We start from the raw sequence: 23,366 nt of genomic DNA, 5'->3' as shown, positions 1-23,366 counted from the left end.
GTGCTGCTCTGAAGCCAACTCTAGCAAAAAGAGTCAGCCACTACCAAAAGCTACCTTCTTCCTCTTCCACAATAGGCTCTGCTCACAGACCTCGCTTCAGTTTTTAAAAAGACTAATTCTACAATAAAATTGCAGATCCAGTTGCTTACACCCCACTTAATCGTGATCAACCCTGTCATAGTATTACATGGTCCCGCATGACTAATAAAGTGACACTACTTGTAAAGATGATCACATGACCATGTCTAAGCCAGCTGGATTCTCATCAGTCCATGGGCAGTATCCTCTCCCCACCATCTTTAAGGAACTCAAGACATTTCTTTCCCCTTTCCTACTTTTGAAATTTTCCCCAATAAATCAATTTCCCCGGGGGCACCTGCTGTAACATGGATGCTATTTTGAAGCAATACACAGTAGCAAGCGAGGAGTATCCAGGTGCAGAGGAGCTGGCATTGGAGTGCTAAAGTATCCATGCAAAATGAAAGATATCTGTAAAACTCCAATACTTACCTCTCTCACAGATGCAGTCTCTTCCACTATTATCTCCATCTCTGGGCCTCCCTGCAGTTCACTCCCAACAACAAAATACAAGAAGAGCTAAGAAAAGGATAGCATGTCAAGTTAAAGTTCAGAGATCATGCAGCATGATTTTATATACACATATAATAGATTTACATGATTTTTAATTCCAGAATAAGGCTAAGACAGACTACTTACAAATATGGGGTAGTCTATCATAATTACTTATCTAAACTCTCAGAAGATATAGTTAAGAATGAAAACAGGGTTAAGTTTTCTTTGTATTCACTGCACGTGCATGTTGGTTAATTACAGCAGGGTTGTCTCTCTAACAAAACAAACAGCACTGAAATCCTCTTGTGGCAAAACATACAATAGGCAGACCAGGTACATCTTACAGTTAAAAATGAAATAAGGCAGGGAAGGTGCTGAACAGAGTAAATGACAATGTTCCTACTACCCCTAAGTCTCTAAAGTGAGTAAGCCAATTAGCATATTTCGTAAAAGGAATGAGCATTTCTCCTATACTGCCATTAACTCTACGAAGTGTTATGATGAGAAAATACAAATGATGAATATTGGAAAATGTAAACATGACCAAAACTCTTTTGCGCCAAGTCCTCTTTCTGTGTATCCCTACTCTTTTACCTGAGTGGAAGTTGGAGCTTTTCCATGACACAGTCCCAAAAGACTTCCCATCTTTAGTTCTGCTTCTTTGACAGTATAATCCTCAGGCACTTTAGAGAGGATAAAAATATGGAAAACACAATAAAAGTTTGTTTCCAAAAAATACTAGTGTTGCCAGTGTGGTCATGAAAGTGATGATGCAAACACTTAACTGTTAATATATTTATTCATGCTTAGTTATCCAATCCATTCTAAAATCCTCCTATTGTGTATCAACTTCAATTATTTAACAATATTAACATTTAGTTTGTAATGTTTATAGGAATATATGTTGTAAATCCACAAAGAGGGACTCTACTTTTCCTGAAACAGTTAGCAAGCAGCCTTAAAAATGAAAGGAGCTATGGACTCATATTTTTAGCAAGATTCAAATTACTCTATTTTCTTTATAAATTTATTTACATGGCTTACTTACTGAAAACTAATAGTTATTTTCATCTATATACAGTATATTGTATTGGGTAGCTGTTCACCTCTTGTGCATTTCTGCAGTGATCCAGCATCCAGTTCCTAATGAATACATGATTGGTAGTACAGTATTTAATATTAGTGAATTTAGATGCAAGTAATAAAAAAAAGACAATTAAATGGTTTATTTGTCTGATAGCGGAAATGCTAACAGACAAATATTACTATTGGAAAAAGGCTCCTGTTTTAATTAAGTATGGGAACACCATGAAATGCTACTCATCACTTTAATATGATATTAGACTTGTATATAGGAGCTCGATGAAATTGTTACAATGAATAGTTTATTTGGCCAACCTGAAACCATTTGGCAAACACAATAAGAATTCATGAATAGATTCGACATTACTGAAAAACTGAAATATTTTGGTAATATAAGAACCAAACAGTTTCATTTCAACATTAGCAAAACATTTCGAGTTTTTGGGCTGGAGTCACAAAGCAGCCTGAAGCAGCAGCGGCGGCAACCCCACAGACCTCCTTTTAACGTTTAGTCCAGTGACAAGGGTCCAATTCCCTCTCTTCCTGACAGGGAGAAGTGATTTGAACATTGGTGTCCCATACTGCAGGCGCATGTCCTAGTCATCGGCTGATGGGGTATTTTGGGGTGGGTCTCTGTCCATCTCTTCTCTCAAGCTGCTCCACTTTGTATCAACAGTCAGAGAAGAACCTGGAACTTGGGTCTCCAATGTCTTAAGAGAGCGGCCTAGCCACCACGCTACAGAACAACTCTCACTTTCTCCATGGCCCAATGACTATTCGTTATAATTATGAATGACTATGAACTTCCACTATGAATGACAGTGAATCTATTATTCACCCAGCTATATTTGTATGTTCTATTAAATGAGAAATATAGCAGCTATGCATCTTCTCCTTAATTTTATCTGACAGATTACTAGAGAGGCTTACCTGGAGAGAGAAGCTTCCCATTTCTGTTAATAGGTCTGAGACAGCTATCGTTCACTACAATGGAGGAAAAAGGAGGACAAGATGGACTAAATAGATTAAAATCAAATTGAATTTGGCTCAGCTGTTTGGAATGATAGAGGACTGAAAATTAACAGACTAACAGGTTTAGCTAAGTAGAGGCATCTCATAGTAGAAAATTTTTTGTCCCTAAGGTGCAGCACTAATATCACAATTTGATAGCACTTCCCAGAGGTCAAGAAAACACTGCTAGCCTTGCCTCCTGGCTGGACATTACTTTCCCTTTTTAAAAAGTCAGCTACCTTAGCAATAATGGCTTGAATATTGTGATTGGCCAAAGTTTGCAACTTTGGATACACATTTTTAAAAATGCCTTGAAATAAATCTTATAGGGAGGGATAGAAAGTATAAGTCTTACAGGAAGGCAATTTACCAGTCTCAGAATTGCTTTCATTTGTGATGTGTTTGTTTTGTTTTTTAAAACAAGATGACAAAGTTCTTGGACCTGCAAAAAATGGCTTCTAGGAAAAGTAGTGGGTGGATATAAATAAGGTACTCCTAGCATATGTATGTTTTCAACAGCAGTTAGTTTGGTACATTGTAGTATTTTTAGCCAGGAAGATTTGTCATTTTATTCACAACTAAAGGAGTCTCAAATCCTTTACATCCTGCAGCAGAGAAAAATTATTATAAAAGTCTTAATACTAAAGACTAACTCCCATATCTCAAGTAATCTCCCTTTTGTAAACTATAAAAGCCATCCAGCAAACTGAAATAACCATATTACCAACAAAATAATTATTGAACAGTTATTTACCTAGATCCTCCCCTAATTGCAGCTCCTGTATTGCTTTAATTTTGATATCTGACATCACCTAAGAGAGAATTATTAGTGACTATGTAATATAATAGACTATGCAAAAAACAGAATGCAAGGTGTGTGTGTGTGTGTGTGTCTGTATGTATGTATGTGTATATATATATATATGGAATTCAAGCACTAAGAAAGACTATTACTCTTCATTTAAAGTGCATTAATTTCTCTTTCATTTTGCTGTAGCATTTTGCAAATCGGAGAAAATATCTCCTTAATATATTACCAACTTACATAGTCACATTTTGGGATTTTTAAAACCATCAGTCCCAGCCCTTCCCACCCCCCCCCCCCCAAAGTGAATATAATATCATCAGACTACAGTGCAAAAGAAAATGCACCAAAGAACTAGAAACTGATGCACTATGCTGCACATAATGTTTAATATTCTTTCTATAGCATTCAACAATAATGGGAGAAAGAGCAAGAGAAGTCTCAGAGGATTTATATCTTATGACAAGTTTAGGAAAGTGAAGTTGTAGTTAATGTAGTAGGAGATTAAGACGACAACTCAGGTTTATAAATAATGTGGGTGATGAAATCAGACAAAATGGTTTGAGGAGATGGGCATAAGATTCAGAAGATAGGGGAGTTTGAGATGGTGTACAGAAAGTAATTAACATGTAAAATACTCATAAAAGAGGCAATAAAGGATGCAGACGTGAATATGTTAAAAAAAGAGAGGAATTACACAGAAACCAAAATCTAAGTTGAATAATTAAAATAGCTTTAGATGAAATGCACAAATTCCTTCTGTTCTTTACTGTTAAGATCGTGCTAAAACGCACTAAAACACACAGTCCACCATTTTTTTCCATCATACCCTTGTAACAAGAACTATTTTCTTCATAAAGAGATATTTAAAAGTTTTGTTCTCCAGCACAGTCTCATGCAACACATTGTTTTCATGATGGCCCCTAGAAAAGCTGTTGTGGACTTTTACTACAGTCTACCTCAGTGAATTTTAGTCTACATAATGCATCACAACCTAAAGAAATTTAAAAAGTTTCTTCAAAGCAGACATGCATGTACCTGTCTCAATTACACAATGTTATTCCGGCTCTTGTGGGTGACAATGCCAAGCTTGCCACCCATGCTGTTTTTCCAACATAAGCCAGTGTACTTAACTGAAAATTCCCAAGACGAAATCCTGGTCTTACTGAAGTCAATGGGAATTTTGCCACTGATTTCAATAGGGCCAGGATTTTACCCCCTGTGATTAGCCCAACTGAACTGAAGAAGCTGTGCAGAGTAAGGGAAGAATTCTGTTATATCCCTGAACAGTTATAACTCCTTTACTCACTGTTTCAATGGTTGCAGTAATTTTAACTTGCTTCTCTTCAGCTTCCAACCGGCAGAAATTTTTAACTTGTAGCCAGCTGATATCATGTGTAAAAGCAGCCAAATTGCCACTTGCCATGTTCACCAAGCTGCAAACAAGATATATTTAGAGCGTAGATTTATGTACTATATGTAAGTGAAGAATACAAGGAAAATGTACATTACTTATACTGAGGAAGACTGCTAAATGCCACAGTGTCTTATTGTTTATATATGAACTAGGTCTTATTACTACGCTTATAACATGGTGACACCCAAAGGTCCCAGTCAGTATCCTTCTGTGGTAGGTATTGGACAAACAGAAATAGTTATACGGTAAATTTTTCAAAAAATGCCTTAAGAACTTAAGGAGCCTAATTTCAATTTTCAAAAGGGATGTAGGCAGTAGGGAGTCTAAGGGTATGTCTACACTACAAAATTACGTTGACCTAAGTTACAGCGACGTACAGCCACCGCAGTAATTAAATCGCTTTTGCATGTCCTTGGGGGGGGAAGGGGTAGCTCAGTGGTTTGAGCATTGGCCTGCTAAACCCAAGGTTGTGAGTTCAATCCTTGAGGAGGCCATTTAGGGATCTGGGGCAAAAACTGGGGACTGGTCCTGCTTTGAGCAGGGGGTTGGACTAGATGATCTCCTGAGGTCCCTTCTGTTAGGATATAGATATTCAGGCCTGTCTGCAAAGGCCTGTACTTTAAGAATTTAGGTGTATTCTTATCACTTGGCTAGTTCTAGAGGAATAAAAGAAAGAATCAAAATCACTGTCTGCTGGTGTTAGGATTGGTTAGTTAAATTTCAGAAAAATGATTGGTTAAGGTATAGCTAAGCAGAACTCAAGTTTTACTATATAGTCTGCAGTCAGTGAGGAAGTGAGTGGGTGTGGGTGGGGGGATGGGAACAGGGAATGGGGGTGCGGAAATTGGAATCATGTTTTGCTAAAGAGGAGAAATGGGAACAGGGAATGGGGGTAAGGAAATTGGAATAATGTTTGGCTAAGGGCAGGAATGGGAACAGGGACACAGGTGTAAGGCTCTGTGGTGTCAGAGCTGGGAAGGAGGATACTAAGGAAGGAAACTGGAATCATGCTTGCTGGAAGTTCACCCCAATAAACATCGAATTGTTTGCAGCTTTGGACTTCGGGTATTGTTGCTCTGTTCATGCGAGAAGGACCAGGGAAGTAAGTGGGTGAAGGAATAAGCCCCCTAACACCTTCCAACCCTGATATTCTAGGAGTCTATGAGCAATATGAGTCCACACCACAGTCCTTGTGTCAGTGGGGCACGTCCTCACCAGGAGTGCTTGCACCACTCCTGGTGAGGACGTGTCCTGCTGACACAAGGAGTGTGTCATTGTGGGGCACTGTGGGATGGCTTCTGAAAGGCAGCAACAGTCGATGTAAAGCAACACAGTGTCTACACTGACACTGCGTCAACCTAACTAAATCAACGTTGATTCTACACCTCCCATGGGGGTGCAGTTATTAAGTTGGCGTAGTGGGCAAGTTACATTGACAGGTGAGACAGTTTAGTGTAGTTGCTTACAGAGTTAGGTCCATGTAAGCTGCCGTATGTCGACCTAACTCTGTAGTGTAGACCAGGGCTAAGTCTCATTAAAAGCCAATGTTATTTTTAAGTTATTTTTAAAAATGGGTCTTAGGAGTTTCTGGGCTGGTCTACACTAGAAAGTTAGGTCAACCTAGCTATGTCATAGGTATGAAAAGTTTACATGCCTGAGAGATGTAGGTAAGCCAATGTAATCTATGGTGTAGACAGTGCTAGGAAGAACACTTTCCATCTCTGTAGTACGAGTTTATGCTATAACGGCAACAGCAACGTGTCTAGAGCAGATATACCCTACGTCAGTCATTCTGACAAATTTTACCCACTGCCCCGTACTAAAAGAGCTACATTGACCTCCAGAGGCCCAGGTTTCTATTTGTTTTTATACACAAAGGAAATTAATTTGGTGGGCTTAAGCCAACATGATCTTACTAGATAGCAACCATACAATTTTTCCACAATCAGAACTTCTTGCTCAGCAAAAGGGCAAGTGGTGGAATATCAGTAGCATTCCATCTAAGAGGGATGATTAATGAGTCAATCTGCTAGTGTAAATTTACTCAACTCCTGACAGATCTTGCCATTTGCCAATTGTTTTTGTCCTTGTGGTTTAAGGCACTGGTGTAGGACTCAGGATATCTGGGTTCAATTCCTGGGTCTCCCCAAAGACTTCCTGTATGACCATGGGCAAAGTCATTATTCAGTTCAGCTCCTCGTCTGTCTGAGGAGGACAATATTCCTTTTTCCAACCCTTTACCAGCCGTGTCAATTAAGATTTACGTTCTTCAAGGCAAGGACTGTCTCTTACTCTGTCCATATAGAGTATCCAGAACAAAAAGGGCAGGCCCCCATGCACTACCATAACAATGACAATAATGAGTAAAATACAGCCAGTATTACCAAAATTAAAAAAAAAAAAGTCTTTTAATTAACCCAATAAATGTTTGAAACTGAGGCATATATTACTATGTATACACCAAATGTAAGTTTGGACACATGCATTAGGATTAATTGCACTTCCCTCCTAAGAGGAAAACCATTTTGTGCTTAAAACTGAACTTTTACTTTTTGCCCTTTAATAAAGTGCTAGTTAAGTAGTAGTATTTTACAGCAAATCACTGGGTGTCACTACTCATAACTGTTCTAGTTATAGTTTCCATTGCAACCTTGTTCTCACATCTCCATAACTGACACTAGTTTGGCTGATGTTTGTACATCTGGTCTTTGACCAAAATGTGAAATCTGTTTGCTTAACAAAACTCCGTAGGGTTTAAGTGATGTATTTTGTGGGGAAATATGCTTTTCTGCATTGTAAAAATATTCTAATCATTCTGAGTACCATAAACCACTTGAAATTTAAGTCTTGGTATTAATATAGTCCCCAATGGAGAACCTGTTGCTTCACTTTTTATATTTAAAATGTTTAAAAACTTTACTGTAACCAATAAGTCAAAATTTACATCATGGGCACTTGCAGCTGAAAATTTCCATGTCTGCAGGAGTGCACTTAACTAATTGCATTTTCATGCACAGAGCCTTCCATATAAGTGCACATTTGGCTGTTTCAGAGAACTGAAAATGTCTACTGGCAAATCCAACACAGCTGTATGCTGCCCAGGACAATTGTTACAATTCTCCTCTCCCACCACCACATACAAGCTCCTTAAAGATATCCTATGAAGTCAAATGCCAATTAATTTCCCATTCCTGATGTTGCATTAAGTACTTAAACACCCATGAAATTCCAGAAGCGTTAACTCAGCCAGGCTGCATACATAAAGAGCTTCTTATTGCTCTTTTCCATGTTAAAATGTAAACCTCTGTTCTTCACATACACCCTAAATGCACAAAGGATGTTCAGCATGGCAAAGTTAATGTTGCTGTAGCAATCATAACTTTTTGGAATTCCCCCAACTTCTAAGCATCCCATTACGCAATCCTGAGATCATCACATTAATGGTGGTGGCAAAAATGACTAACAAGAATAGCAACAAGAACATGTAACAATGTAATTCTAGTCAAAGGAATTCTGCTTTAACTGCCTCCTAACTTTGAAACAAGTCCTTCACAGGAAAGAAACACAATTATGAAATTTACCTTTGGTCATGGCTATCTAAAACTAATATTGAGCTTCCATCTGTCAGGCCAACACTTCTGACTGTCTTCTTCATATCCTCCTCAGGAACGACCTTCCAATTCTCCACCTCTTTGTCAGATCCCGAACTGTTCATTAAGATGATCCCTCCTGGCGATGGTAAGGCTTTCCACAGGGTGCTCAGTTCTGCACTGCATGGAACGGCATGCTGGGATTCGATGAAATGCTGACCTTTTCCTCCTTCATTATAGCCCGCCAACCGAAGAACATTTAGGAGCACGGGTTCATGGTCAAGACCTGATAACACCTCCATACCACCAACCTGTAGGAAGCGTGCAATATCTGCAGATGAAGGGTAATCAACAATAGCAAGAGGCCTACAAAGTATGGATGGTTCTGGTTGCTCAGTCATTCAGGACAAGGAAGTCTTGCTTTTCTCCCCACCTCATTAGAATTAAGCCTCCCCCTGACTGAATTCCTCCTGAACAGCCTGCTAAAGAATATCAGAGGTGTCAAGAAGGGGATATAATGCTGGGAAGCCAGGGATTGCTGTAACTCTGCATCCATCCTGAAAATACTGGTGGTAAAGGAAAAAAAACTGGGACGATAATGGACCCATTTAATCTTTTAGCACAGAAATCCAGAGAATACCTGCAGCTATATTACCTGGATCTGAACACTAACATACTGAATCTAAGCTTCAGTCAGATGAATAATCATTGTCAATCCTCACTGATTTACCCCTTCAAGATATTTATGAACTACACACTTTTATTCAATACAAAAATATATAAGAATAAGACCAAGGCAGCCCAAAAAATTAAAGTTGGGCTATTTTTAAGTTTAGCAAGGGAACAAAAATAAATGTGCATGTCAAGAACAAAAGCTGAGACTGTTAACATTAAATTTGTTTTCATTAGTTATTGGATACATCCTTAGTATACAATTTTTTAGAACGTGAAATTTTAATTGGAAATGGAGACATATTTTGCAACAAGGTTTAAAAGATTCCCTAGTATCTTACTCTATTATAGAAAAATAAAGTATTGAGATTACAGAAATTAATACTTTTGAGGGCAAGCCATCTCCTACTACCATATAACTGTTGCATTTTAGATTGTGAAACAAAGCAGAGGCCTTTACGTTCAAAAGAAGAGAACAATCCAAGGAGAGTGTGCTGTGTTCAGTGAATTATTCTTTTATATATGGTATCAACCACTGATGCAAATTTAGCTGTCTGATGGATGTTGTGCAGCTGAGCAAACGTTTGTTACTGCATCATAAACTGACCTAGCACACAGCAAATTTAAAAATCTGTTTTAGCTTAATTGGTATGGAATTTTTTTTTCTCCAAAAATCTATACAGTAATCATCTGGGAATCTGATTGACTATCACACACTGTAGGTGGTACAGTCTGTTTACACATCCATATCCTCCCAGGAAAATAAATGTACCTTGAGGTAAATGAAGGGTATAGTCACAAGCAGCATAGAGAGAGCCATCTGTGAAGGAGGCTGGAGCGGCATCACTGATGCCAAATATCACCAGCACTCCTCAAGAAAGTATTAAAAGGGATTTAAAATGACCAGAAACCTTTTTGAAGATTAAAACTCAGATTTTCAGGATTTGTAGAATATGATTTATTTTCCTGTTGTCTTACCTCCTTGCCATTCCACACGAAGACATCTGCTCCATCGGCAAGTCCAATGCCACCCAATGTCATCTCATCTCCTGAAAAGATCAAACCATCAACATTTTCCCAATAGGTAACACCCATGTCAGCTGGCAAACTGGACACAGAATAGACTTCATTCATATTTCGATGTTCTATCTAGATATAAAGTTGCTATGAAGAACAGATGCAGAAGGCTAAGTTCAGGGCCCAGTTGTGTAAAGTGATCCAGACCTGTATGCCTCTGAGGAGTCCCACTAAGTCAACAGGACTACTGATAGACATAAGGGTCCACCTAGGCAAATCCTTTTGCAGGACTATGACATTAAACTCTATTTGACCAATCTGTATGGTCAATAACTTCCCACATGAGATTTAAAAGTACATTTTTAAATTTAAGTAATAATGCTAAATGCTGAAGTAGTCATGTACTGTATCCTTACAGCCAGTATTTGACATAGATGTGCTTAATTTTTGCACGTAACTAGTTTCACTTTCTTACCATAATACAGATTAAATGACAATTACTTTAAATCTACAAGGATTACATTAAAATTTGCAAGAACACTTACAACAGTTTTTTGTTTAGCTTCTGTTTTCTGACATTTATGCTATAAAAATTATTTGAGTATTTTTGGCAAAAACCTAATTTTCTGAGGCAGACAGACCAAGGCCTATCATAAGAACATAAGAATGGCCATACTGGATCACACCAAATGTCTATTTAGCCTAGTATCCTGTCTTCCAACTGTGGCCAATGCCAGGTGCCCCAGAGGGAATGAACAGAACAGGTCATCATCAAGTGATCAATCCCCTGTCGCCCATTCCCAGTTTCTGGCAAACAGAGGCTGGAGACACCATCCCTGCCCATCCTGGCTAAGAGCAACTGATGGACCTATGCTCCAAGAATTTATTTCATTTTCTTGAATCCTATTATAGTCTTGGCCCTCACAACATCCTCTGGCAAAGAGTTCCACAGGTTGATTGTGCATTGTGTGAAGAAATACTTCCTTTTGTTTGTTTTTAACCTGCTGCCTATTAATTTCATTGGGTGACCTCTAGTTCTTCTGTTATGAGGAGTAAATAACACTTCCTTATTTACTTTCTCCATACCAGTCATGATTTTATAGGCCTCTATCATATCTCCTTTTAGTAATCTCTTTTCCAAGCTGAAAAGTCCCAGTCTTATTAATCTCTCCTCATATGGAAGCTGTTCCATACCTCATTGTTCCATACCATAACTCATTTTTGTTGCCCTTCTCTGTACCTTTTCCAATTCCAATATATCTTTTTTGAGATGGGGTGACCATATCTGCACGCAGTATTTAAGATGTGGGCATACCATGGATTTATATCCAATTAAAACCTGAAGCAATAGATATTGCATTTCACTCAACAAGTCAGAGTTTTTAAAAAAATCTGTCCTAACATCTAGAATGACAAAGCCATATAAAGTTGTAAGTGTCAAGAGTAATGAAAGCCAAATTGATTACATCTTAACTGAACTGTGTATTGTGGTATTTTTATATATAAAAAAAACCTTTCCTCTTCAAGTTTTCACTTCCATGAAGACATTCAGTTTAAAATGTCCAGTCCACTTGTTAGCTACTATCCTGCCTCTCAGATCCTGTACCTTTTTAACTAATAGATAAATGCTAATAAGACATAAACATTCAAACGGATATCACAGTAAAATATTACATGTCTGCAAATCACAGAGACCTACACTTTCATCTTGCTTCCCACCAAAGGTTTCACAGAAGAGCCACTGTAAGAATCATAAAACTTTATTATGTTTTAATATTATGTTATTTATTATTTGTATTATCGTAGTTCCTAGGAGTCTGAGTCATGGACCAGGTCCCCCCCATCGTAGGCACTGAACAAACACAGATGAAAAACAGCCCCTGTCCCACACCGCTTACAACCTAAGTTAAGTTTGCCATAAATAAGATCAAGACTGAAGAGACTGCAGTGAATTTGCAAATAGGTCAAACGGAACACTGAAGTTAATAAAATGTAATATATTTCTCCAATAAATTAATAAATGAAACATCTTCAAAATGCCCTAAACGAGGTACAGAGCATGTAAATAGACAATGAAGCCTTGTTTTATGCAGGTCTTACCATCAAGTGTTTGGTAAAGATGAAGTCCTGCTGGTAGAGACTTTGCAGTACTGAGAATGATGTCTCCTTCCCAAAATTCCAACAGCTAATGGGTACAAATAAAACAACCAATTGTGAAAAAAAGCAAAAAAGTTTAACCCCTGGTTTCAAACTGGTTGTAAAGGGTGAAATCCTGGCCCCCAAAATGAAGTTGAACAGAGTTTTACTAATGAATTCAATGAGGACAGGGTTTCATGCATTATATTTACATTCTCTCTGCAAATCAGATAAGCAGTACGCTAGAGCACTTTTTAGTCTTGCACTCAAATATTTTTAGCCAACTGTCATAAATGATTACCTAGCCAACAAAGTTCAGATCAGGCATTTGTGCCAAAGTTTGAAAATATTTTGTCTGCACTCTACAATGAAAATAAAAAGTGACTTGAGTTCTAAAACAAAGCCATTTCTAACTCCTGTGCTATTTGTGAAACTGAACCTGACCACTCTCTGGGAATTGTGATGTTTCTTTGGTTTACTGGGGGAAAAAAAAGAGTTAGATTTTCCAGTTTGATAGTTTCAAAAAAATTCTAGGACTTCTTTTCAGCATATGCTAACTCTAATTGCTGAGTATTTTCTTAACTCTTTTTCCAGTCCAGGTCAGCAAGCTCCCTCCTAATATGCAGTTGGAAACAGCAATATCCAGATTGCAGACACAAAGCGTCAAGAATTAGTCAGGTGGTTTTCAAGACTTCAATCCCCATCCACAGTGTACAAGTCTGTAAGTCAACTTTAAGGTTTATTTTCATTACGATGGTAAAGGGCTTGTTTCATCATTTCCATGGCTTCAGACAGCAACATGTCAAATACTACAGAAAATTTCTTCTTGGCATACAAAGCACAGTCGCATCCACAATTTTAAAGTTGTCTTTGTAACTCAGGTAAAGATAAAATGTTTGGATTAACACTCTTAAAAAAGTAAATACCTGAAATATCGATTGTCGCAGATCTCCTAGGGTTTTTCTTTTATCAATAGTCAGATCCAGCACACTTTCCTTCTGAGAAAGCGAAGGGTGTAGGGCCCCATGGTAAAGTTTATAGTGAGAGCCCAAATGGAGGTGTAAATCAATATTACTGTCTGCAGAGTCACAGTCCATCCTTTTTAAAAAAACACATCAACAAAACATATCAATACCAACAGCCTAAAATGAAAGGTGATTTACTGCTGACTGTTCTAGAGTTGCATTCACTCTTACGGGATTGGCACACTATGGTGTTGAGCTCACAGATTAGCTTTATATCAGCAGCAGAGCCACAGGTGGGAATGCGCAGAGGCCCAGTGACCCTAAGACCACCCCAGTGTCAGACAGCACACTGTTGTCATGATATACACCCAAAAGGTGACATGTAATAGATATTTGGAAAACTAGTAACTCACTGATCATTAACATTTTTGCATGATGTATGTACAATAAACCCACAAAGGACCTCAAAGATATGTGCTGCAAATATGTTCTTTAAAAGTATTTGGCAGGCAGGGCCTAAGCCATGCCTGTTCCAGAGAAAGGAATGAGGTTCTGCCTGTTTGAAGGTGTCTCTGATGTAAATTAAGCCAGGCATCACCCAAAGAAAAGCACATTTACATGCAAGGTAAACAAAGCCCCCAGGAGAGCAAGTGGAGAAAGATGAGCACTTAATTTCAAAAGGGGACAGAGACTACACTCTATACCGCATATGACATGCTGAACCCCATGTTCATCCCATTATATGATTATGGTATGCTGTGTACAAAGTATTCCTTGTAAGCTAAGTTTCCTCTAAGGTCCACAGCCCCACAGGGGCTCAGGGCTGCGGCGGGGAGAGGCACCTTTCCCTGCCGGCCCCAGCATAGACCTGTCCGGGACTTGCTGCAGCTGGGGGAGAGGCACCCCTTCCCCAACCCGGACCTGCTGCGGCGTGGGGAGAGGCGCCTCTTCCCCCCCAGCCCAAGTGCTGCTACTGGGGGAGAGAGAGCTGGGGGGAGTCCTCTCTCCCCACCATAGCCCCCGGGCAGCCTGCACTCCAAACCCCTCATCCCCGGCCCCACCACTGAGCCCATACACCCAGCAGGAGCCCTCACCCCTCCACCCACAATCCTCTGCCCCAGTCCTGAGCCCCCCTCCCACACTCCTAACCCCTCGGCCCCACCCCCACCACATGAATTTTGTTCTGTGCATCAATATGGAGGTGATGTGTCACACCTCACCTCCATACTGGTGCACAGAACAAAATTCATTCCGCACATGGGTGGGACAAATTAGAGAGAACACTGCTTGTGAAGTATCATTTGAAAACTCAATCTGCTGAATATTATTATCCTGTTCAAACATGTGTAACACTGCACATTAAATTATGAGTTTACTATATGCTTGTTACTGAAATATGCTGTAATTCTGGGAAACACTGTCAGACCATTTTCTCAAAGACAAAGGCACCCTGGCTTGCCAACGAGGTGCTAAAAGGCCATTACATGCTTAATCCAAGATTCACCAGCAGGGGAGTTGTAAACAAAAAATTTACAATTCACCTGAAGGACTGCTGGCAGCTCACTTACACTATGGAACTGCCTGACCCCATGACCCAGCAAAGACTTTTCTACTACAAAGGTCAGAGTATAAAAAGGAGAGACAGTGACTGCTTCCTCATCTCTCCTCCCCCCTCTACTCACAGCAGCAAGATCACCTGAAAGACAATAGGAGCATCATTGAACTGGGGGGAAGTAGTCCTAGCTCAGGGGTTCTCAGACTGGGGATCCGGACCCCTCAGGGGGTCACGAGATTATTACATGGGGGGGGGGGGGGAGTCGCGAGCTGTCAGCATCCCCCCCAAACCCCATTTTGCCTCCAGCATTTATAATGGTGTTAAATATATTTAAAAGTGTTTTTAATTTATAAAGGGGGGGGGGTCACACTCAGAGGCTTGCTATGTGAAAGGGGTAACCAGTACAAAAGTTTGAGAACCACTGTCCTAGCTGGAAGGCTTTCCAGTTAGTATGGACCACTGAGAGTTTTTGGGTTAGAGAAACCTTTTTGCTTTCAAATCTTATTTAGCTTGGTAAAGTTAAGGAATTAGCTTCCATATTTATCTTTTTATTTATTTTGTAACCAGCTATAACTTATATGCTTTATCACTTACAATCATTTAACATATATCTTTCTCTAGTTAATAAACTTTTTTATTGTTTTATCTAAACCAGGGTGTTTAATTGAAGTGTTTGGGAAGCCTCCACTTTACACAACAAGGCTAGTGCATTTTCATTACCCTATGCTGGAATGACAAACTAATTTATGAGTTTGTATGGTCCAGTGGGATATTGAACTGTACAAGACACACATTTCTGGGGGGCAAGGCTGGGTCTGAGGGATATGCAGATGTCGCCCTGTGTTTATTCATAGATAGCTGGGCATAGCATTCATGTACTCAGCTGGGAGTGATTTTGCATGCTGGTGGCTGTGAGTGATCAAAGCCTGGAGAGGTCTTCTATTCACTAGCAAAGCAGTGTAAAAGGCACCCTGGACTGGAGATTTAAGGGGACTCAGCAGTTCAGGTTGCACCTGGAGGAAGTCACACACCCTCAGGAAGCCTTCCTGCTCTTGAAGCAGGGTCAATGAACTTTGCAAAGACAGCACATATCTACACCCCAGCAAGAGACAGCAGCTTTGCTTGGGCTTATTTTTCAAAGAATACATTTAAGTGATTTACTGGTCTATAGAAAGAAAAGGAAGACAACCTCATAGTTATCTATTACTTCAGGGACTAAAGGGGCCAGAGCTCTTGAAATCAGAGAATGATGGATCCTTGAGCCAGGGGAGTTGAAGTCTCTGGGAACTGAATATAGGTGAGAAATCTTCCTAGCAAAGACTGTAATTTGCTGAAATTTAGTTTTAATCTTAAGAAGCATATTTTTACTTTTGTTTGCCTGTAATCCCTTTGATCTTTATTCATTATGCTTGGTATCACTTAAGCCTTTGACTTTATTACCTTTTTTTAAATTTTACTATAAACCAATTCAGTGCTGTGGTTAAAATAGCATTTGTTAAGTTAAGGTAAGGTAACAAGCTGCTGGGTACTGCTTCTTTAAGAGAGCAGCAAATTTAACTTACAGCAAAAAGGCTGGACAGTACAGGGCAGATGGGTTTGTGGAAATTTGGGACATAGGGGTCTTGAGGTCACCCTGAAAAAGTAAATGGCCAGTAGAAGCTAGGGTATGACCTGGATGCTTGGCTGCTGGCGTCAGGACAGTGAGCCACAGCACCATAGCATTTAAGGCACTCAAAGTTTACAGGGCAGGTGATAACAAAACTCCTTACTGATCTGGGTTGAACCTCGAAGTGTCACAGGCCCTCAAAGATGCAAACGATCTATGCATTGTGCAGTACAGAATAAAGAACATGCTAAAATGTTTGTTAAATAGTGCTGATTTCTTCCAAGCCCTTCAAAGATCCATTTGTAATATAATTAACTTGTTTTAAGGAGGATAACCCTAATCTTAGTTTTTGTACCCAACTTGCAAATCAATATTCTAACACAAATGCACAATGGAGACAAATATGCAGAAGCTGCTCAGAGACCCAAGATATACAGCTAAGACCAAAAAGGCACATCAGCCCTGATTTCTGCTACTTGCATCCACTTTAATCTGCAAGATACCAAATAAGACAATAAAAACAAGGTTTTTATAAAAAAATAAAATTCACCCTGTGCAAAGGGTCCACACAAAGCCTATACATCCATTAAGGCCCCATTCGGAGAACTTTGGGTTTTAAGACTGCAGAGAGTGAATTCCAGTAGCACAGTTTAAATGAAAGTTTCTGTTCTGCTACATATCTGCTATTTTACTGTAGGGTGATTCCTCCCCCCCCCGCGTCTCTATAAAGATAGCTCTAAGAAAAGTCTTTCCATTCTATCCCTGGAGCTACATTAATTTACTTAAGTCTAGCACAATTTTTCAAAATTTTTTTAAGTGAACTTGTTCAACAATTATATTCGTTTGCCTGAGAAAGTAGGCCAGTAAAGAAATGTTAACAGGGAGATAGTGGAGAAGGCAGCGGACTAGAGTCAGGAATCGTGGATTCTAATTCCTGGATTCATCAATGACCTGCTATGTGACCTTGGGTTAGTCCAGAGGGGGGCAAACTACGGCCTGCGGGCCACATCCAGCCCGCAGGACCATCCTGCCTGGCCCTTGAGCTCCGGGCGAGGGAGGCTCGCTCCGGCCCCTCCCCCGCTGTCCTCCCTCCCCTGCAGCCACGCCGCCGTGTGGGCAGTGGGGCTACGAGCTCCTGCCGCTCTGAGCAGCATGGTAAGGGGGCGGCGCGCGGCAGTGGGGGGGTTGGGCAGGGAGTGGTTGGATGGGGTGGAGGTTCTGGGGCGGTCAGGGGCCAGGGAATTGGGGGGGGGCCGCATAGGGCGTGGGAGTCCCAGGGGTCCTGTCGGGTAAGGGGGTGAATAGGGGTCAGGGCAGTCAGGGGACTGGGAGCAGAGGGGTTGGATAGGAGGTGGGATCCTGGGGGGGCAGTTTGGGGTAGGGGGTCCTGGGAGGGGTTGGTCAGGGGACAAGGAGCAGTGCGGGTTAGATGAGTCACAGGTTCTAAGGGGAGCAGTCGGGGGCGGGAAGTGGGAGGGGGCGGATAGGGGGTGGGGGCCAGGCTGTTTGGGGGGCACAGCCTTCCCTACCCGGCCCTCCATACAATTTCGCACCCTGATGTGGCTCTCAAGCCAAAAAGTTTGCCCACCCCTGGGTTAGTCATTTCATCTACATGACTAAGGCCTGGTCTACAGTACGTGGTTATTTCAGAATTAGCTGAGTTACTTCTAAATAAAACTGATTCCATCCACACGACCAAACCAGTTTTTTCGATTTAAACGGCTCTTTAATCCGATTTCTGTACTCCACCTCGGCAAGAGGAGTAGTGCTAAAATGGAGATCGCAGTTCCGGGTTACAGGTACTGTGGACGCAATTCAACGTTATTGGCCTCCGGGAGCTACCCCAGAATGCTCCCTTGTGGCCGCTCTGGACAACACTCTCAATTCCGATACACTAGCCAGGTAGGCAGTAAAAGCCCCGGGAAACTTTTTTTCCTGTTTGGTCACCATCAGCACAGGCGACCAGCACAGGTGACCATGCAGAGTCCACCATCACAGGCGACCACGCAGTCCCGGATTCGCAGACAAGCTCCAGCATGGTCCGAACGGGAGGTACTGGATCTCATCGCAGGTTGTGGAGATGAATCTGTTATGGCAGAACTACGTTCCAAAAAAAAGAAACGCAAAAACGTACGCTAAAGTCTCTAGGGCCATGATGGAAAGAAGCTACTCCAGGGACACAGAGCAGTGTCGTACAAAAATCAAGGAGCTCAGGCATGCATACCAAAAAGCCAGGGAGGTGAACGGGTGCTCTGGGTCACAGCCCCATACATGCCGCTTCTACCATGAGCTGCATGCAATTATGGGGAGGTGACGCCACAACTACCCCACCACTGTCCGTGGACACCTGCAAAGGGGGAGTAGCACGGGAGCAAGGAGGATGAGTTTTTGGAGGACGAAGAGGAGGACAGTGCAAAGGCGGCAAGTGGGGAATCCGTTTCCTCCCCCAGCCAGGAACTATTCTTAATGCTGGAGCCAATAGCCTCCCCCCACTCCCCACGCATGCTCCCAGACCATGACCCTGGAGAAGGCACTTCTGGTGAGTGAGAGCTTGATCGGAGCCCGGGGGTGGGGGGGAGAACCCAGCCACGCTGGGCTGTTCACATTTAGTTTAAAGGGCTCATCCCTGCGCCTCATCGGAGGGGGAGGGGGGGGGGGGTGGGTGTGGGTGTGTGTGTGTGTGTGTGTGTGTGTCGATCATCCCAGAGAGCCCACAGGCCCTCCTTTTATATGGCAAACCCACCAGGCATTGCTTGCTATGGGAAAGGGGGCCTAGCAGTTTGAAAGCATTGAAATGAATGCGGAAGAAGCAGAACCCTGCATGCCCCTCGGGCTTACCACGACTGCCTGCAAGCTGAATTCTGTTGCCCGGCCACATATGATGGCTTACTCACACCAAAGTGGCAGACACTTCAGTATAAGAGCCAAAATGAGACCTTGTACAGAAAGAACATGTGCTGTGTACTATGAATTGCCTGTTTCACTGAGAAAGAGTGTCCCCTTTGTTCTCTAAAATGTATCTTTTAAAATACTACCCTCTCTTTTTCTCCTCCTGCAGCAGGTGCAAATGTTTCAATGCAGCCCCTATCTACTCCGTCCCAGAGGCTGGTCCAGATTAGAAGGTGGAAAAAACGAACTCGGGACAACATGTCTGCCAAGCTCATGCAGTCCTCCCACACTGATAGGGCCCAGCTGAATGCGTTGAGGCAAACAACTGCGGAGTCGCGTAAAGTGTTACATGAATACGAAGAAAGGAGGGACATGAGCGATGACAGCAGGCAGGATGCTATGGTCAAGCTCATGGCGGAGCAAACTGACATGCTCCGCTGTATGGTGGATCTAATGCGGTAAAGGCAGCAAGACCACAGACTGCCGCTGCAGCCCCTGTATAACCACCCTCCCTCCCCCTCAAGTCCATAGCCTCCTCACCCAGACGCCCAAGAACACGAGGGTGGGGGGGAGGCTACGGGGACCCACACAGTCAATCCCAGAGGATTGCACAAGCAGCAGAAAGCTGGCATATCCAAAATTTTGATTCGGTTTCTGGACCAGCAGATCAAGGGACGTGATCGTTCCCCTCTATTCGACATTGGTGAGGCCTCATCTGAAGTACTGTGTCCAGTTTTGGGCCCACACTACAAGAAGGATGTGGAAAAATTGGAAAACGTCCAGCGGAGGGCAACAAAAATGATTAGGGGACTGGAACACATGACTTATGAGGAGAGGCTGAGGGAACTGGGATTATTTAGTCTGCGGAAGAGAAGAATGAAGGGGGATTTGATAGCTGCTTTCAACTACCTGAAAGGGGGTTCCAAAGAGGATGGATCTAGACTGTTCTCAGTGACAGCAGATGACAGAACAAGGAGTAATGGTCTCAAGTTGCAGTGGGGGAGGTTTAGGTTGGATATTAGGAAAAACTTTTTCACTAGGAGGGTGGTGAAACACTGGAATGCGTTACCTAGGGAGGTGGTGGAATCTCCTTCCTTAGACGTCTTTAAGGTCAGGCTTGACAAAGCCCTGGCTGGGATTATTTAGTTGGGGATTGGTCCTGCTTTGAGCAGGGGGTTGGACTAGATGACCTCCTGAGGTCCCTTCCAACCCCGATATTCTATGATTCTATGACTTGTGCTTCCCTCCTCCTCCACCCCTCTAACCCAATACCCACCCACCCCCGATCTAGCTTCTGATTTCTCTCAATGTTTTGTGCAACAAATAATAAAAAACGGTTTTTCAACAATTGTGACTTTATTTCCTTTCATATATATAAGGGGTGGGTAACTTTAAGAGAAACAAACAACTGTCACACCGTTCCCTGGCTGGTCATGAAACTGGCTTTCAAAGCTTCTCTGATGTGCAGCGCACCCTGCTGCGCTCTTCTAATCACCCTGTTGTCTGGCTGTGCGAAATTAGCTGCCAGGCGAATTGCCTCAACCTCCCACCCCGCCATAAATGTCTCCCCCTTACTCTCACAGGTATTGTGGAGCACACAACAAGCAGCAATTACAATTGGAATATTGGTTGTGCTGAGATCTAACTGAGTCAGTAAACTGCGCCAGCGTGCTGTCAAACGTCCAAACGCACATTCTACCACCATTCTGCACTTGCTCAGCCTATAGTTGAACTGCTCCTTACTACTGCCCATGCTGCCTGTGTATGGCTTCATGAGCCATGGCATTAAGGGGTGGGCTGGGTCCCTGAGGATAAGTATAGGCATTTCAACATCCCCAACAGTAATTTTCTGGTCTGGGAAGTAAGTTCCTTCCTGCAGCTGTTCAAACAGACCAGAGTTCCTGAAGATGCGAGCGTCATGCACCTTTCCCGGCCATCCCACGTTGATGTCGGTGAAAAGTCCCTTGTGATCCACCAGTGCTTGCAGCACCATGGAAAAGTACCCCTTGCGGTTTATGTACTGGCCGCCCCGGGGTTCCGGGGCCAAGATAGGGATATGCGTTCCATCTATCGCCCCGCCGCAGTTAGGGAACCCCAGCGCATTAAAGCCATCCACAGTGGTCTGCACATTTCCCATAGTCACTACCCTTGATAGCAGCTGGTCAACGATTGTGTTGGCAACTTGCAGCACAGCAGCTCCCACAGTAGATTTGCCCACTCCAAATTGATTCCTGACTGACCGGTAGCTGTCAGGTGTTGCAAGCTTCCACAGGGCTATCGCCACTCGCTTCTCAACTGTGAGCGCTGCTCTCATTTTGGTGTCTTTGCGCGTCAGGGCAGGGGACAGCAAGTCACAAAGTTCCATGGAAGTGGCCCTACGCATACGAAAGTTTCTCAGCCACTGGGAATCATCCCATACCTGCAACACTATGCGGTCCCACCAGTCTGTGCTTGTTTCCCGGGCCCAGAATCGGCGTTCCATGGCATGAACCTTGCCCAACGCCACCATGATCTCCCAATCGCCACATGCCATGCTTCTAGGAATGTCTGTCCCCATGTCCTCATCACTATCGTAATTGCGCTGTCGTCACTTCCTTGCCCGGTTTCACAGGTACTGCACATACTGCTGGATAATGCGCGAGGTATTTACTATGGTCAAAACTGCAGCGGAGATCTGAGCGGGCTCCATGGCTATGGCGCCTGCACAGGTAATCCTGGAAAAAGGGCGCGAAACGTAGGAGAGCAGAGTGGCAGCGGAAGAGGTGCTGTTCGGTTCACGATAGCCGAAAAAAGGCGGGAAATGGTTGTATTCTGTAGCTTTCACGGAGGCGGAAGCCCAGGACAGACAACATGTAGAGGCTCGAAAGCATGGCAATAGCGGGAGAGCAGAGTTGGCGGCGGAAGCTGTGCTGCTCGGTTCATGATGGCTGAGCAGAGTTGGCAGCGGAAGCATTCAATGAGGAAGAGAAAGAGCAGATAGTAGAGATTATTTAGGAAGATGAGAGGAAATGAGAGGTGGATTCATAGTAGCAGGAGAGCAGCGGTGCACCATCTGCTGAAAGCAGTATGGCGTCTGCACACCACAAAGGCGTGAAACGATTGTCTGCCGGAGCTTTCACAAAGGGAGGAGCGACTGACGACACACCCAGAAACACCCACAAGAATGTTTTTGCCCCATCATGCACTGGGAGCTTAACCCAACATGCCAATGGGCGGCGGGGACTGCGGGATAGCTACCCACAGTGCACCACTCCAACATTCGATGTTAGCCTTGGTACTGTGGACGCACTCTGCCGAATTCATGCGCTTTAGTGGGGACACAGAAGACCAAATGTACAAAATAGCTTACAAAAATTCGAATAGAACAATTTTGAAATAATTTCATACTGTAGATGTACCCTCAGTGTTTCTCATGTGCAAAATTAGGATAACAATATTTTCCTTCCTTTGTAAAGCACTTTGAGATCTACAAATGAAAAAGGATGATGATGATGATGATGATTATATTACATACCTTCTCTTCTGCAATTCGATGTTGGCAGCATCCATTTCATTCACGAGATGGTCAGGAACCCGATATCTTGGATTTGCTTGTGCTGTGACCAAAGCAAGCTGGTTAGTTTGGATTTAGTTGTATAAAGCCATACTGACAGGGCTAGAAGATGCTCAAGGCCAGGCCACCCAATATGGTAATCTTTTAAAGTCTTTAATGAAGAATGTGGTCGGTTCTCTTAAATTACATGTAGATACAATATGCACATTTTATTTCTGTTTCTATTCCTATTAAGTCTTACTTAATGAAATACTAGATGTAACTGTTATAAAAATTGTTGCTTGTATTTTCATTACAATAGTGAGGTAATTTGCCAGTTTGTGGAAGATGCTGGAAAATCTTGGCATCTGGAGACTATTAGCTGCCTAATTTATCACTACCATTCACACCACCCCATTAAATCTCCTGCTAATTCTTTCCTCCATTATGTAGTGGGAGGATTTTTCTATTCCTTCTGAACAGAAAATATATACAAGAACTCCACTGCTGGGTTG

The 23,366-nt window shown here is 42.3% G+C and overlaps 1 protein-coding gene across 3 annotated transcripts in view; it reads right to left on the bottom strand.

Moving 5' to 3' along the window:
* The window catches only part of USP40 (ubiquitin specific peptidase 40), a 70,817-nt gene that overhangs the window by 24,313 nt on the left and 23,138 nt on the right, over positions 1–23,366 (bottom strand). For all 3 annotated transcript variants that reach the window (XM_074968242.1, XM_074968243.1, XM_074968244.1), the window contains exons 12-21: positions 22,834–22,915; positions 13,231–13,402; positions 12,269–12,353; positions 10,130–10,200; positions 8,471–8,790; positions 4,782–4,908; positions 3,422–3,479; positions 2,587–2,640; positions 1,168–1,256; positions 511–597 (exon numbers count right to left, since the gene is read on the bottom strand). In XM_074968242.1, coding sequence (XP_074824343.1) covers positions 511–597; positions 1,168–1,256; positions 2,587–2,640; positions 3,422–3,479; positions 4,782–4,908; positions 8,471–8,790; positions 10,130–10,200; positions 12,269–12,353; positions 13,231–13,402; positions 22,834–22,915 — 1,145 coding nt within the window. The remainder of the gene's footprint in view (positions 1–510; positions 598–1,167; positions 1,257–2,586; positions 2,641–3,421; positions 3,480–4,781; positions 4,909–8,470; positions 8,791–10,129; positions 10,201–12,268; positions 12,354–13,230; positions 13,403–22,833; positions 22,916–23,366) is intronic.

Source organism: Natator depressus, chromosome 11, assembly GCF_965152275.1.
Source record: "Natator depressus isolate rNatDep1 chromosome 11, rNatDep2.hap1, whole genome shotgun sequence".
Taxonomy (NCBI): Eukaryota; Metazoa; Chordata; order Testudines; family Cheloniidae; genus Natator; species Natator depressus.
This window is presented reverse-complemented; position numbering and strand designations above follow the sequence as displayed.